Source organism: Quercus robur, chromosome 7 (assembly GCF_932294415.1).
Source record: "Quercus robur chromosome 7, dhQueRobu3.1, whole genome shotgun sequence".
NCBI lineage: Eukaryota > Viridiplantae > Streptophyta > Magnoliopsida > Fagales > Fagaceae > Quercus > Quercus robur.
In genome coordinates this window covers 34,402,530-34,417,850 of record NC_065540.1, presented here as the reverse complement: position 1 = coordinate 34,417,850, position 15,321 = coordinate 34,402,530, and the positions used below count along the sequence as shown (strand labels likewise).

At 34.2% G+C, this 15,321-nt stretch overlaps 2 protein-coding genes across 2 annotated transcripts; both read left to right on the top strand.

Moving 5' to 3' along the window:
- Positions 1 to 2,190: 2,190 nt before the first annotated feature.
- Positions 2,191 to 8,836, top strand: LOC126693181 (chaperone protein dnaJ 72). Its single transcript, XM_050389071.1, has 3 exons — positions 2,191 to 2,746; positions 3,927 to 3,996; positions 8,301 to 8,836. The coding sequence occupies exons 1-3, from the start codon at positions 2,313 to 2,315 to the stop codon at positions 8,460 to 8,462; spliced, it is 666 nt and encodes a 221-aa protein (XP_050245028.1). The 5' UTR covers positions 2,191 to 2,312; the 3' UTR covers positions 8,463 to 8,836.
- Positions 8,837 to 12,838: 4,002 nt separating this feature from the next.
- Positions 12,839 to 14,853, top strand: LOC126693180 (membrane steroid-binding protein 2-like). The gene is made up of 2 exons (XM_050389070.1): positions 12,839 to 13,303; positions 14,042 to 14,853. The coding sequence occupies exons 1-2, from the start codon at positions 12,954 to 12,956 to the stop codon at positions 14,289 to 14,291; spliced, it is 600 nt and encodes a 199-aa protein (XP_050245027.1). The 5' UTR covers positions 12,839 to 12,953; the 3' UTR covers positions 14,292 to 14,853.
- The last annotated feature ends 468 nt before the right edge of the window (positions 14,854 to 15,321 follow it).

The window sequence follows — 15,321 nt, the reverse complement described above, 5'->3', positions numbered from 1 at the left end:
TGAGTCTTGCTAGATGGCAATAACATTGTGTCATAATGAGGAAAAACCAAAAAAAGAAAAAGAAAAAAAGAAATGCAAACAAAGTGATATTGTGCTCACTAAGGTTTTTGCTCTCTATATTAGCAGAATTTTTTTCAAGGTCTTTCAAAAGAGTTGAGTGGAGTCAAATCTGAACTAGAAAGAATTCTATAAATTTATATCAAACATACCTTGTCAAATCGAATTTATATGTATAAGTGAAAAGGGGGTCAATATGATTTGTCTTACACTTTTTATATCAATCGATAAGTAGTCTTTTTACATGACTTAACACTTGATATCTTTTCACATTTCATAAATTAGGGTGTAAGACGAAATCTTAAAGAGCAATTTGTAAAGAAGAGAGAGAGAGGAAGAAAGAAAGAGAAGTCTCTAAATCTTACACAAAAGACAGAGAAAATAGAAGTAAACCAAATCTTAGATTGATAAAAATGTGGTTGGAATTTAATAGCTCACTAGTTACTCTTTTAAGACTAGGATAATTATTGAGTACTCTTAGAGTACCATAAATGCATACTCCCCTCACATAACTGTGGGTCCCACTAATTAAATTTATAGTGAAACCCACAATTCATATGAGATGAGGGAGTACACATTTATAATACTCCCGGAATATTCAATAATTTTCCCTAAAACCAAACTTTTAACCATGAGAGTAATAATGATTTTTATATGTTTCTATCAATTCATTGGTTTCATCCAATTTCATAATTATTTCATATTTTTTTTAAGTTTTACTTATTTTTAACTATTCGTGGAATTCTTTTTTTTTTTTTTTTTTTTTTTGTAATTTTAGGAGATTTAAATAATTCCTTACATAGAGTTTTGCATATATTTCTAAAATAAATTACGTCAATAGTGCCTTATTTATTTAAATTTTATGGGTAAGTATGTCAAGACATTTAGGGTCTGTTTGGATACCGCTTATTGCTGAAAACTGAAAACACTATAACAAAATAATTTTTAAATATGTGAATAGTGCCGTGAGACCCAATTTTAAAGTTGATTTTCCCAAATTGCATACTTATGGGTTTTGTGAATAGTGCACGAGACCCACAGAAATGAAACGCAGACGCAAAACTAAAGGCCTAAAATGCAATCCAAACATACACTTAATTTTATCTAGGACAACAAAGGTTAAAAATTACACTCAAAAACTTAATCCTATATTCAAAGTGAATCTATTCTAATACCACTTGTTGGAAAAAAAAAATATTAGACTTTGAAGTTGATTTTATAGTGTAATTAATCAACTTTTAACAAATAAACCAAATATGTATTCAAATTGATTATCAATTAAATTCCATAAAGTAAATAAGTCACCAAACACAATGAAGTGGTAAACAAAAGTGCTCAACAATATAGTGACAAAGTGGCAAGTTAAAGTTCTTGGTGGAGTTTTATAACACACACATACAATACTGCTTTCTTTTAGGAACTTCTTACAAAATTCACTAACCTGATCCTAACTTTTTATCTCGAGTTCAAGCATGAATTTGTCAATTATGATTTGATAAATACAGAAGAGATGGGTATTTTTGAATGGTTTATGGCCAACCAAAGCACAAAAGAGCGTATGATAAAGCTAAACCAGTTCCTATGTAGTTATTTTTGCATACTTTATCTTGTTATTACTCCACAGTTATCCAAATTATGAATTGGTTATCTCCAAAAAAAAAAAAAAATACATTTGCTTCTTGTGATTGGTTCATAATAGAAGTAGCGTTAGTGGTAGATGTAAGGTTTTGAATACTATTCCGGCTAGAATGGTCATAATTTTTCATTTTAATAATGCTTAGGTGCAAAGAACCCTCTATTCCATATGGTCGTTGCTAATTTGAGCTTTTATTCCCATTTTGGATTAGTTTGGGTCAGTTTGAATGTGGTGTTCGCATTTGACAATTCATTTAAGTCATTAAGTGTGGTCGAATAGTCAAACCAGTTTTTTATACATCACTATCAGGCGGATGCTATAGATTTGAACAACGATCCTATCTATCCAAATTTTTTTTAATAATAATAATAAAGAAAAAAAAAAGAAAAAGAAAATCATCAAGTTGGGCCAAGCCCATATATGTTTTCATCTAGGCCCAAGTCTATGGTCACAATTACGCTGAAAACAAATTCACATACACCACCAGCTTGCAGAAATAGAAAGGAAGCGGTTGTAGCAGTGCCACGACACGAGGTCCAAAACATTGAAATCCAAAGACCAAAAATGATACATTTGGATTTTCGTATCATATGCTTTGCATTTGTGACAAGAAACAAGGATGTCTGGGACTGGGGATCATTACAAGGTGTTGGGATTGAACAAGAACGCAACAAAAGACGAAATCAAAGAAGCCTTTAGAAAATTGGCCATCAAATATCACCCTGACAAGCACTCACAATCCTCTAAACCTGTTCGAGAAAATGCCACACTCAGATTCAAACTCGCCTCCGAAGCCTACGAGGTTCTCAGCGATGACCGTAAGCGTGCAGATTACAACATTCGCTCTCGTTCCACAGGTAACAGTTACGGTTATAACCGTTATTCTTACAATAATAACTATAATAACAGTTATAGTTGGAATGGAAAAGCTTACCAAGCAAGATATTCAAAAAGACCACCTGGGTCTGGCTCTTCCGACTTCGTTTCCAGGTTTGAGTTTGCGCTGAGGTTACTCACGACTCGTGCGTTTCTTCTCAATCTTGGCTTTGCTGGGTATTCTTTCTTACAATATCCATTTGTGCAAATTTTGATCCTTTCTATTTCATTATTGACCGAAATTCGATTTAAATTTTGTTTGTGTAATTGGGTTTTTATTTTTATTTTTATTCCTTTAAATGATGTCATGTATGTATTTGGTTCTTTTCGACCCATGAGCGATTTTAGTCTCTGAAGTTTAAAATGATCGTGTTTAGTCTCTAACAAACTTAAAGTGAATAAAGTTATCGATTTTAGTTCCTAAAAAACTTAAAACTGATCGATTTTAGTCTCTACCAAACTTAAAGTGAATAAAGTTATCGATTTTAGTTCCAAAAAAACTTAAAACTGATCGATTTTAGTCTCTACCAAACTTAAAGTGATTGATTTTAGTCTCTCTAGGTCTAGGGCTGTTTCATATGACTTGTAGTGCCAAAGCTTCTGCTATCACAATAGGACTACCTTAAAGACTCCAAAACCTGGTCAAAATTATTTTTATTTTTTAAATGAATGAAAAAAGTAAGGCTTTCAGTATCCAATTGTAATAAGCACTACCACCTCCATATGATTGCAAATAGCTTTTTTAATAAGGTACGTTGCTGGTTGCTAGGTTTTTTCCTTTAGTTTTATGATTCTCAAACAAGTGGAACTCTAACTGGCCATTCTATAAAGATTTGTGTATGATGTTTGTGTTTGCCTGAGAGTCTTTCTTTTAAACATATAGTTCTGCTTAAGACATTATGTTCATTGTTTTGTTTGTGTCCTCCTTTAAGAGACAATAACTTCTGTACTGTTTTTCATATACACCCCTGATGTACCCTGGTTTTTTGTTTAATACAATTCCATTATTTATCAAAAAGTAAAAAGAGACAATAACTTCATCAATAAAACTATTTGGAAATTTCTCTAACTGAAACATGTTCGAAATCTATTGATCTGTTGTTGTGAAAGCTCAGTTTTCCATCATTGTTTAAGCTCACATAGGCTTCCTTTTGAATGTTGAGGTATTGGCGGTTGGCTTGGGTTTTTCTAGTCTAATTCGATTCTAGTTGTTTTACTTCTATTGTTGATGCTTTAGATATGTCTAGTAAGTTGAGCTTATTTGCTATTACACTAGTTTCATGACTATCAAATAGTGTACGGATATTAATCAACCTTTTGGTTTGAAATTTTTTCCTAATATAGTAGTTTCATGCAGTGCTTTGGTAGGTGGGATGTTTTTAATTGATTCAAGCATGGATTCCATATGGAAGACGCAAAATTCTGGGGTATGTAACTGATATTTTCTTCCTTGCTTTTCCAACTCCATAGATTTTCTCTTTTTCATTCCTATTAATAAATATGGCTCTAGATATATGTCATATAACACGTTGGTTTGTATAGAAAATAAAATCCCAACTTGCCCCACTTTGTAAATTCCTTGACTACTATGGTATGGTGCATTTAGTATTAACCAGTAACAGGATATACATATGCAATTTGCTGTTACAATGTATTAATGCAATTCTTACAGACTCTTTTCTTTTCTTTTCTTAGATGAATGAGAGATATATCATTGAAAACACTGCAGAAAATCTGCTCTTACAACCCCAAAGTTACACCCATGCTTCTCAAACTAAACAAAACAAGCTTCATCCTGGATCAAGTAGAGATAACACCTCTGCATTACAACCCAGAACTAAAATACCAGAAAAACAACAAACAATGCAGGAAGCCTCAGAATACATAACTCAGGCCTTCTTAGTTAGAGCTGATACTGAAATTCCTCAGCACCAGCACAAGGTTCTGCTTAACACACAATTTTTTAAAATTTCCTTTTGCACCGACCCTTTTTCTTATATCCCAATTGATTGCTACATCTGATCCTCATTCTTCACCAACCTCCCATGATTTCTGGCATTCCATTGATTCCACTCTGCACCCCAAGCTAGTTTGCATAAGGAAGCCATTCTTTTTCTTTTTCTTTTAATTCCCCTTCTTTCATTTATATAAATTTACTCTACCAGTGAAAATTTTTTAACTTCCCCAATAAAATATTTAGCAGCACATGCATGCTGCGTTTGTTGATCAATTCTCTGTGTATATATATATATATATATATATATATATAGATTCATTAAACATAAAAATAGAAAATACAGGAAATACACAAAAAAAACACGAAAAGGAAATTGAGATCTAAATACAGAGGCCTGGAATTTTCAAAAAGGACATTAAGCCTCATCCCACTGAAAATAGATCTCAATAGAGACTTCAATCTCATCGCAGAAAACTCAGTTCCCTCACAGGTTCAAGCACTCATCTCTCTCCAAATACTCCATGTAAAACATGATAGTAAGTCATTCTAAATTGAGTCTTCCTGCACCTTAATAACTCTGCCACTGAGTTAGGTGTTGTCAAGAAAGCTGCATTACATCAAGATAGAAAGGAGAGAGAATAAGAGAAAGAGCCATGAGAATGCTAAGGAAAGTCTCTATGAGAAATGTCCCCCTCATGGGCATGCCAGTGATCATGATTTTGGACCTAAGATTGATGAATCTTTGTGAAGGAAGACTCTTAGTAAACTTGTCAGCTAGTTGGTCGAGACTAGAAACGAATTTAACAGCTAGATCTCTGCAAACAACTTGTTCTGGTCTGAAATCATAATCTACTTTGATGTGTTTGGTTCTTGTGTGAAACAATAGGTTGGAGGCAAGAGCTAACATGGAGACGTTGAGTAGGAATGTGATGAAGGAACACCCTGAGATCTTTGAGTATAACAGAGAATATTACATAATTTGAAGTGGTAAAGGTTAGTTCTTAGCTTTCCATTACCAACATGTGTAGTTGGATGGGTCTGACCATTGCCAACTGATACCAATTCAGAACCTGTGCAGGAATGCTGCAATGACAGATTAGAAAGATTAGAGGTCAAGTGGTCTGTCACTCCTATATCTCTCAACCAGCTCTCAGTTTGTTGAGTTAGAAAGGTAGGGCCATTGCAGCCAATTTTCAGGCAGATGTCTCCATTAAAATGAGAAACCCATGTGATGATAACAGTCAAGGGCACTGTGTCCTCACTTTCCACATACCTGGCATGTAGGCCCGAGTTTGAATTTTGTGCTTGCTGATATTGTGGATGAGGAATCATTCTCTGTGAATTGTTGTTGCTGTGTCTAGGATAGTTGTAGTTTGAAGAGTGAGAATTGTAGTTGTAATTTGGAGGATGAGAGTTTCAGTCATTTCTTCCTCTGCCTCAACCAAAGTTTGTTCCTGTTTTACATTAAAAGAATTTCCAGGTTTATGTCCTGTTGAGCCCAGCACTGCCATAGAATTTGGATCATTGTCATCCTCTGCAGAGTATTTAATTGATTTCTCTTCAGAGTGCAGTAATTCCAGATCTTCAAGAGCATCACTCCTGGTTCTAATAGCAGAACAGAATGGATTGTACTCTTTTAGAAGCCCTTTGAGTATGATATGGAGCAATTCTTCATCATCCACTTCAAACGTGACGGCAGCAAGTTTGTCTCTGATTTCTTTGATCCTCTGCAGATATTGTTTCGTTACCCCTTTTGGTGTTGTGAAGTTCCATCTCAAGAACATCCATGATGCAGAAGTAGATCTCTTTTCCAAGATCTGTCAAAATCCTCGAGCACTTGTTTTTCCTAAAACTAGAGATAGAGCCCAAGGAGATAGATATTTATGTTCATAAGTGTGAGCAATGCTTGGTCCCTGGTAATCCAGTATTGGTATTCTGGATTTTCTATAGGTTTTGATCTGTTATATTCTCACAAGAATTGAGTTGGACATGCTAGACAAATCCAAGCAGTGAATATGCTCTGAGTATAAAAGTGATTTGATTCTCCCACAGTATGTAATTGAGCAATCTAACTTGATAGACATGAGATTTGACATGCTGGAGAGGAGTCAAAGAGGTGCTTGAGGAGCTAGGTTGGTGGTCTGGTTAGAGTTGGAAGTTTTATTAGAGGATGAAGAATTGGCAACCATGGTTGAACTCATAGATGGCTCTGATACCATGTCTAGAAAGCTGCATTACATGAAGATAGAAAGAAAAGAGAGGAAGAGAAAGAGCCAAATGAAAAGAGAATGCAAAGGCAAACACTTATTCAATTAACTGAAGGTTTACAAGAGGGATCTGCTATTAGTAACTTATGCATAAAAAAACTTATGTATAACTACTCAAACCATCTATTCTAACTGAATGCTAACTGCGTTAACCAATATTAACAGCCAAGCCTCATTTGTCACGTGCAGCAGTGTGTTCTTATGCACTATCATGTGCAGAAGCTGACTGACAAAACTTGTGTTAATTAACTAGTGTAACCGAAGGCATCCTAAACAAAGAAAACCAATGAACATAACTCCCTAGGAAAGTCACAATGAAAAAGAAGACATAGCCTAACCGTTAGGCCCTAACATTTCAACATTTGCCTTCGACAAGCAAATATTCTCTTTTGAGATTGTCCGTCACTAAGATTTTATCATGAGCAGCAGTCCAAACAAAATAAGAATACCTTTTATGATAACTTTTATCCTCCAAATACGAAACCAAGGTCGAAGGAAAAATGGATGCCTAAACCTCCTCTCAAATCCCAATAATTACATCAAACGTCTGAGATTTTGACAAAGACCACCCCATCATATATGTATCTTGCACACTAACTCTCACAGCATATAGCGAGTTAATTAGCATCTTTTAATGCCCTTGAAAACCTTGGAGTTCCAGTGGAAGACACCATTGATTCACTGCATGTAATCTGTAACAGTTGTCTTCCTATCTACTGCAATGCAGAAAATATCCAGGAAGTGGGATCTATTAAAGGTACATCCCCACACCACAAATCATGCCAAAAGTGATTTCCTATGACAAGATTGAATCTGATGTGTTTGAAGAGACAGTCCATGGACACTCCTAACCACTGAAGAAGACATTTGAACCCATTCCTCTCCATATTTCATTCCCACCACCATTGCCACCCTCTTCCTAAAGATTTCCCTCCTTTGCATATCTACAAAGCAATATCACTAAAACAGCTTTTCTGAAAACCCCAAGTCTCCTTAAAACCACACCTCCAGGTTGAATTGAAGAACACACACTGTCCAAATCAACCAGATGGTACTTCCCTTCTTCTCCCAAAACAGCCCACAGAGAGTCTATTTGAGATTTCTTGTGTAAGTAGAAATTACATATCAAGATCATAATTACCTTACAGTTTTCTATCCAGGTGATAGTAGGTTAGGGAAAGAGTAAATATTGGATTGCAAAGAAATCTACAATTATAGAGGAAAGTTCAATATCTCACAAGTATATCAATGGGTTCCACCATTTATAATCTATTTTCAGTTGGTCTTTGTAGCTTTTTTCTGGTTGAGTAGTTTTATGTGTGGATTTCTTTGGGTCTTCTTGTTTTTAATTTAAAAGATATATATATATATATATATATATATATATAAAGCAGCAGTTTGGAACACTTTAATACTTGTCTTTAGTTGTGATTGGAATTTACAGGATTTTATGTAGTTTATCTTCTGCTCTAAATTTTTTTGCTGACAAAGTTAATTTTGCACTCAGAAATCATTTGAAGAAGCCTTGGAGTCTATTGAGAAAACCAAAGGCAGTCAGAAATCACCCAGAGAAGCCTTTGGGTCCATTGAGAGAGTGAGAGCTTATAAAGCCATGAAGTCCACTGAGAAAGCCAAAGCCATTTCAGAAAATAACCGAAGAATACATTGATTCCTTTGAGAAAGCCAAAGTTACTGTAGATAAGAAGTCTTCTTCTGAAAGATGGGGATATCAGAGGACTGTCATTGATGTTCCTCGTTTGCCTTTTGACTGGAAATTTTCCTCTCCTTTAGTCGAAGTACACATAATCATAAAAAAGCCAAGGTTTCAATAGTGTTGGAGAATGAAGTCCAATGTTTCCCAGATGCTTCTTTAGTTTTGTTTATGTATACTTGATTTTTATTTCTCCTTCCTTCCTTGTCCTTTTTTTTTTTCTCTCTTTGTTAGATTGCTACTTCGTAATTCATACGTAAATTATTGTTTTATGTAAGAGTGCAAATTCAAATTTAACTAATATTCAACATATAGTAAATATTTATTGATCACCTCATTGTTTTTTATAATTTGCTCAATGTGTCTCACTTTTTAATGTTTTAAGTTCTAGATGAGAATTCAAAAAATGTATGTTTATGGTACTCAAACTGTTGGTTTTTAAACTTACTGAGCTGAGAAATTTCAGAGGTTGATGTTCACCAAAAATGGAAATGAATTTGCCCGCCTATTCTCACGGGGCTTGTCTCTCTGCACTGCACTGCACTGCAGTGAAAAGGGTTTAGTTCAGACGAACGGAAAATATAATACGTTGTAATAATAGAGAGAGTCCAAAATTTAAGTTAATACTTTTTTTTAGACATGGCATAATAGGTCAGAATTTTCCGATCCAATCCGACCCTGACTCGATTTTTTGACCCGAAGTAAAAACAAGATGACCTGTGACCCGACCCATTTTTTCGGGTCGACCTGACCCAACCCGAATAACCCGTGACTCGACTTGTTAAAAAAAATATTTAGATTACGTTCTGATACTAGGTGCATAAAACACAAAGTACTAAAACTAATAGTCAATAGATTATAGTCTTTATAGATATAAACAAAGATAAGACAAGACAACAATAGCTTCACATTCAATTTGACTATCAGAGCTTCACAAGTCACAACCAATAAGAGCTAAGCTTCAAACATGAGAGAATGAGACAACTTAACAAGACAATACAAGACTGTCAAGACAACCATTAAAAAAAAAATCTCATTCAATGAATCAATTTGACTAGTTGTAGTCCAAAGCCAAAGGCGGTAAGGCACAAACGTGAAACCACAAAGGCCAAACCTGACTAGCTGACTTGCATGATGCACCTCTGGTCCATGACTTGTAGGTTTTTTTTTTTTTTTTTTTTTTTTTTTTTTTTTTTTTTTTTGTGAGAATGATATTATTAGTGATGTAAACTTAAAATATACTTTTTACAAGTTTACAAGTTTGCTATCATGTGTGTGAATTACTTACCTTTCTACAAAAAAATCAAACATTTATTTTAAATGTCTTGATTTTCCATGCAAATTATGTATTTAAATTTTTACAGAGCAAGAATCCGAACTTTTTGTATTGGTGTTAGACTTATTGATAAGGATAGGTCATGATTCATATATAATGGTTATGTATGTTTATTTCTTTCTTGATTCATGGGCACTCTTTCTGGTGGGACTAGTATGTATTGAAGTATTGTCCTCATGTGAAGTGGTGTCCTGTGACCTAAGTATGCAAATACTTCTCTGATAAAGGAGTTTGAATGTAGAAGCAAACTCTGGCTTACTGGCAGAATTCCCCTTCTAACACCCATTCTATTTTGGTGGTCTTTAAAGTTGATTAAGCTATTTTACTAGCTACTACTAGGTGACTTTTCTATATACTGGTGCAGGACAATGAATTGTATAGCTGATATTCAAATTAGCTAACTTCATTGACTTTTGCATCATTAGTAAAGTTGATTAAAATGGTTTGCTTCTTTGCTGGCTTATTTGTTTTGTTTGTTTTAAGATCTATCTCTTTTTGAAGTTGTAAACTTATAATTATATGCATTTTGACAGTGAACTATTAACATTGAAGATTTTTTCCATCGTGAATTTATGACTATAAATAATTCTTGTCATGCTCAAAATTGTCAAAATTGGAAGTATATTAACAAGTGGCATTAAGTGCAATTTCATTTTCTTAATTGGTTTTATTCATTCTCTCTAAATAGGTTGTAATTGATTTGTTTTTGTAATTGAAAAAAAAAATTGTTTGAAAAATACGGGTCAACCTGACCTGACCCGAGACCCATTGACTCATTTAAAAATGACCCGTTTTGACCCACGATCTGATTGACTCGTAAACTCGATTGACTCGACCCGACCATTTTGCCACGCCTACTTTTTTTTTTTAACAGTCAATTCTTATTAAATTTAACGGTGAAAATATTATTCTTTAGCATGTCATAAATAAAAGCAAATGTAAAACTACTTATGTATGTAACTTTTATAAGATAATATACATACATATATATATATATATATATATATATATTATCTTATAAATAAAAGATGCATACCATAATTATTGCTCCTAATGAAGATGCTATTTGATTCGCAACATCGCAACTCCATATAGCAAGACAAATCATTTGCATGTTGACTTTGTGTTCTAAGAAAGTTTATTTTTATTGGATTAGTTAATTTTTAAGGGTAAATTATATATTACACTAACTTTGACCAATTTTGAATTCAATCTTTCAAGTTTCATTTGTTTAAATCATTTTAATAGTGGGTTCAGTTAGCTTAAACAAAAAAACGATTGGTATCTTAGTTTAATAATAAAAAATATCATTAGAAACAGATATTATAGATTAAAACTCTTTAAAAAAAATCATTTTAATAATCCATTCATTTTATATAGTTATTTTAACTATTGGCACCGTGAAGTCCATCTAAAGGAGGTTAAAATTAATGACAAAATAAAACAAAACCAGACAAAATAACTAAATTAAAAATAAATTAAAGTTAAAGGATCAAAATCGGAAAAAAAATTAAATGAAGTAGAGGTAATTTTTATTATAGTTTTTTTTTTTTTTTTTTTAAAAGAAAACTACATGAAGTAGAGGTATTACAAAAATATTAGGCGAAACTACACTGTTGGTCCCTTAAGTTTACCCTGTGTGCGCAATTGGTCCCTCAAGTTTCAAGTGAGCACAATTGGTCTCTCAAGTTTTCAAAATGGGCAATATAAGTCTTCCCGTTAACTTCCGTTAGTAGTGTTGCTTACGTGGTTGATGGTATAATGACATGTCATTTTTTTAATGACTTGGCATTTCTTTTTATTAAAAAATTACAGAAATGAATTTACACATAAAAAATATATATATAACTGTTTTAATTCAAGTCTTAATTCTAACCCAGTACCAAATTAAAACTGATTTGCAATTTGATTCACAAACCCACAAAAGAGAGATTGAACAATTCCAAAGCCCTAGCCACTGGCGGCACCGCTGCCCTCTGCTGGAGACGATGGCCTTTGCCTCCCTGCTTCTCTCACACAACTGTAAAATTCAGCAACTGTCCAACCCTGCAATAACCTACTCGAAAATGGCATTCATATCTGCCAAATATAGATTGTTTCTCAATAAAAATCACAATATAGAAAAGCGAATTCTCCTCTGGCATAAACACATTTGGCGTTTTGTTAATGCTATTTCCAGTTGAATTATGACCTTCCCTTTACCACCAGAAGCCACACATGGCACCCCCATAAGCACAACTATCATTGCCGACCATTTCTAGGACTAGTCTTCTTGCTTGCTAAAAGCTCCATCTAGATTTCTGGCTTCCAATACATTCTGGTGGTCCTTCATATGTGGATTCTCTTTGGTAACCTCGACAGTCATATTGTCACCAAAGGCCCCATTAACAGAGTTGATAACAATCTTATTTTCCTCCACATGCATCATGTCTGGAGCTCTGTTAGAGACTTAGAGTTATACTCCAGTATTTGACTATTAGTGGTAGAGCTTGGAACTGTTCAATCTCTTTCTCTTGTGGGTTTGTGAATTAGATTGCAAATGAGTTTAATTTTGTATCGGGTTAGAATTAAGACTTGAATTAGAACGGGTCATTTTTTTTTTTTTTTTTTTTTTTTTTTTTACGTGTGAATTCATTTTTTTAATTTTTTAATAAAAAAATGCTATGTCATTAAAAAAAATGACAGGTCATTATTCCGTTAGCCACGTAAACAACACTACTAACGGAAGTTAATAAAACGACTTATATTGCTCATTTTGAAAATTTAAGGGACCAATTATGTTCACTTGAAACTTGAGGGACCAATTGCGCACACATGATAAACTTGAGGGACCAATAGTGTAGTTTCGCCAAAATATTAACATAAATTTAAAATGGAAAACAGCATTTATTTTGCTAAACTTGATTAAAAATAAATAAATAAAAACCAAAAAGTGGCAGCCTAGCTAGAAAGTTGGTAGGCTAAGGTGAGTTGGTGGCTGGTAAGCTTGCTTGGACTTTTCTCAAGTCTCAAGTCCCTAGTCTCAACTGCTTTCATCTTCTCCTCCTTCTTCTTCTTCATTATCTGCCTTCATTAGAATTTCACATCCAATAAGAAAAGAAAGAAGAACAGGGATGGAGCTATATTCAAGAATGATGGAAGAGATAACGTTTCACACTGGTCTATCTCCAACAGCCTTCTTCACCATCGCAGCTCTGATGGTTGTCGTTTATAGAACTGTGTGTGGCATGTTCGTTGCTCCTGAGGATTTCAATAAGCCTCCCACAATCACTGCCTCTGCCACAAACATCAACATCAGCAACAACAGTTTCGGCAACTTGAACTTTAACGATTCCACCAATGAAAAACCTGTTCATTTGGGAGATGTCACTGAACAACAACTCAGAGCTTATGACGGGTCTGACCCCAATAAGCCCATCTTAATGGCCATCAAAGGTCAGATCTATGATGTCTCTACCTCCAAGTATGTACCCTTTCTCTAATCTCTCTCAATATTTTTTGTTTTTTTTTTGTTTTTTTTAGTTAATAGAATCCCAACTCAGTAAATAAACCCAATTAATTGTATTAGGCTCACATTAATTTTTTTTTTTTTTTTTTTTGGGGTATATACATTGATAGTTGGGGTGGGGGGATTTAAACTGTGAATGGAAACACTCTTTTCGTTTAAAGTGAAATGGAGAAGATCCTATTCCAAACTAGTTTTGAGATGACTTTATATGTTGTTTGTAATTGGTTCATAACCAAACCGAATCCTATGTTAACCTCCACATCCCACAATAGATTAATTCTTAGGATAATTGCATATACCCACCTATGATATATAGCCCGTGTACAACTTGACTATGTGTCGTTTAAAAAGTCAGATTTTACCCACTTAACTCCGTTCGTTAAATGGGAGCTATGACGGAATTACATCAAGTGGGTAAAGTGGGTAAAGTGCAACTTTTTAAGCCACATATAGGCAGTGTGCAAAAGGGCTATAGCATAGTTGGGTATACCCCTTAATTTTTTGTCCAATCATTTTGAGCATGGATTTGTTGTATGATTACTAGGACTAGTATGTGTGTTTGTTGCTTAGGAACTTCAACACAAATTATATTCATGTTATCTGTTTCAGTATCATCCATTCGATCTCTTGACATACAACTTTAGAAACTGGATACTAGTTATGTCTAGACGCTCAGTTGAGGTTTATGTGCAGGATGTTTTATGGTCCTGGTGGGCCATATGCTATGTTTGCTGGAAGAGAAGCCAGCAGAGCCCTTGCCCTTCTTTCTTTTAAGCCTCAAGACATTAATGGAAACCTTGAAGGCCTGGATGCTCCCGAGCTTGAAATTTTACAAGACTGGGAAGATAAATTTGAGGAAAAATATGTCAAAGTTGGTCAGCTTGTCCCTGAACCAATGAGGACTGAGCAGACACAAAGTGGAGATAAATTTAAAGAGAGTTAGAACCAGCAAGGAAAAAGAAAAGCTCAATAGAAGCTATATTTGTTGGTCTGAACAGCTTGCTTCCATTTCCCTGATCTTTTTCATGCTTTGGGGGCATATCACTGAAGGTCTTTATCTTGTAGTGACTTACTGATGGGTAGCTGCAACTTAATGAGACTAAGAGGTGATTTGTTAAATATGTGAGACCTTTGAATTCTATTTCTAGGAACATGATTTGTAAATATGTTTAAGATATGTTGTAGTCAGCATGACATGCACAATATGCTCCTTCCCTGTTGAGGAATTTTCTTTTGGATACTAGTAATGCCTGCAAGGCTACTATGAAGTGTCATAATAGTAGAACAGGCTGAATGAACTCTGACCTACAAGATTGCGGCGAATCGAAATAGTGCATGGAGTCTCTGCAAGGGATGCTTAATGGGATTGGGTTGTAATTGGGAACCTTATTAATCCCTTAGCTTAGCATTGGTTTGTAAATATCCCTTGTTAATCGAACAGGATCATCTATGCTTCCACATCATGATCTTGAATTTAACTACTATCAGTCTCCTTTTTGCTGTCATCTTCAGTAATAAAAATTGATTGAGTTCTAAAGTAGGTAAAGTGCATAGAAATTGCTTATTCTATGGGCACCGTAAAAGTTATAATGTTTGAAAGCATACATTATTCTTCTCTGCTGTAGAATTTGGGCAATACTGGCAGGGCAGGGTACTAATTTATTTATCCTTTCATAACTATCACGGGAGGGTTATTATTCAAATAAACATGCAAAAACAAAGAGTCCTTGAAGCAGGTACTTTCCAGTTAGTTCAAGTTCAATATGTGAAGTTTCCTGTCATTAAATAAGAGATCTCAATTCTAATCCCACCAATCACCAAAAACCAATTAGTATTTTGGTCTAATGGTAAAAGGTAATCATCGTGAAGCTAAAATAAATTAATTAAAAAAAAAACTCTTTTAACTAGTAAAGTTCTTTAAAAAAAAAAAAAAAAAAATCAATTAGTGTCTCAGTTTAATGATCAAGAGTTAT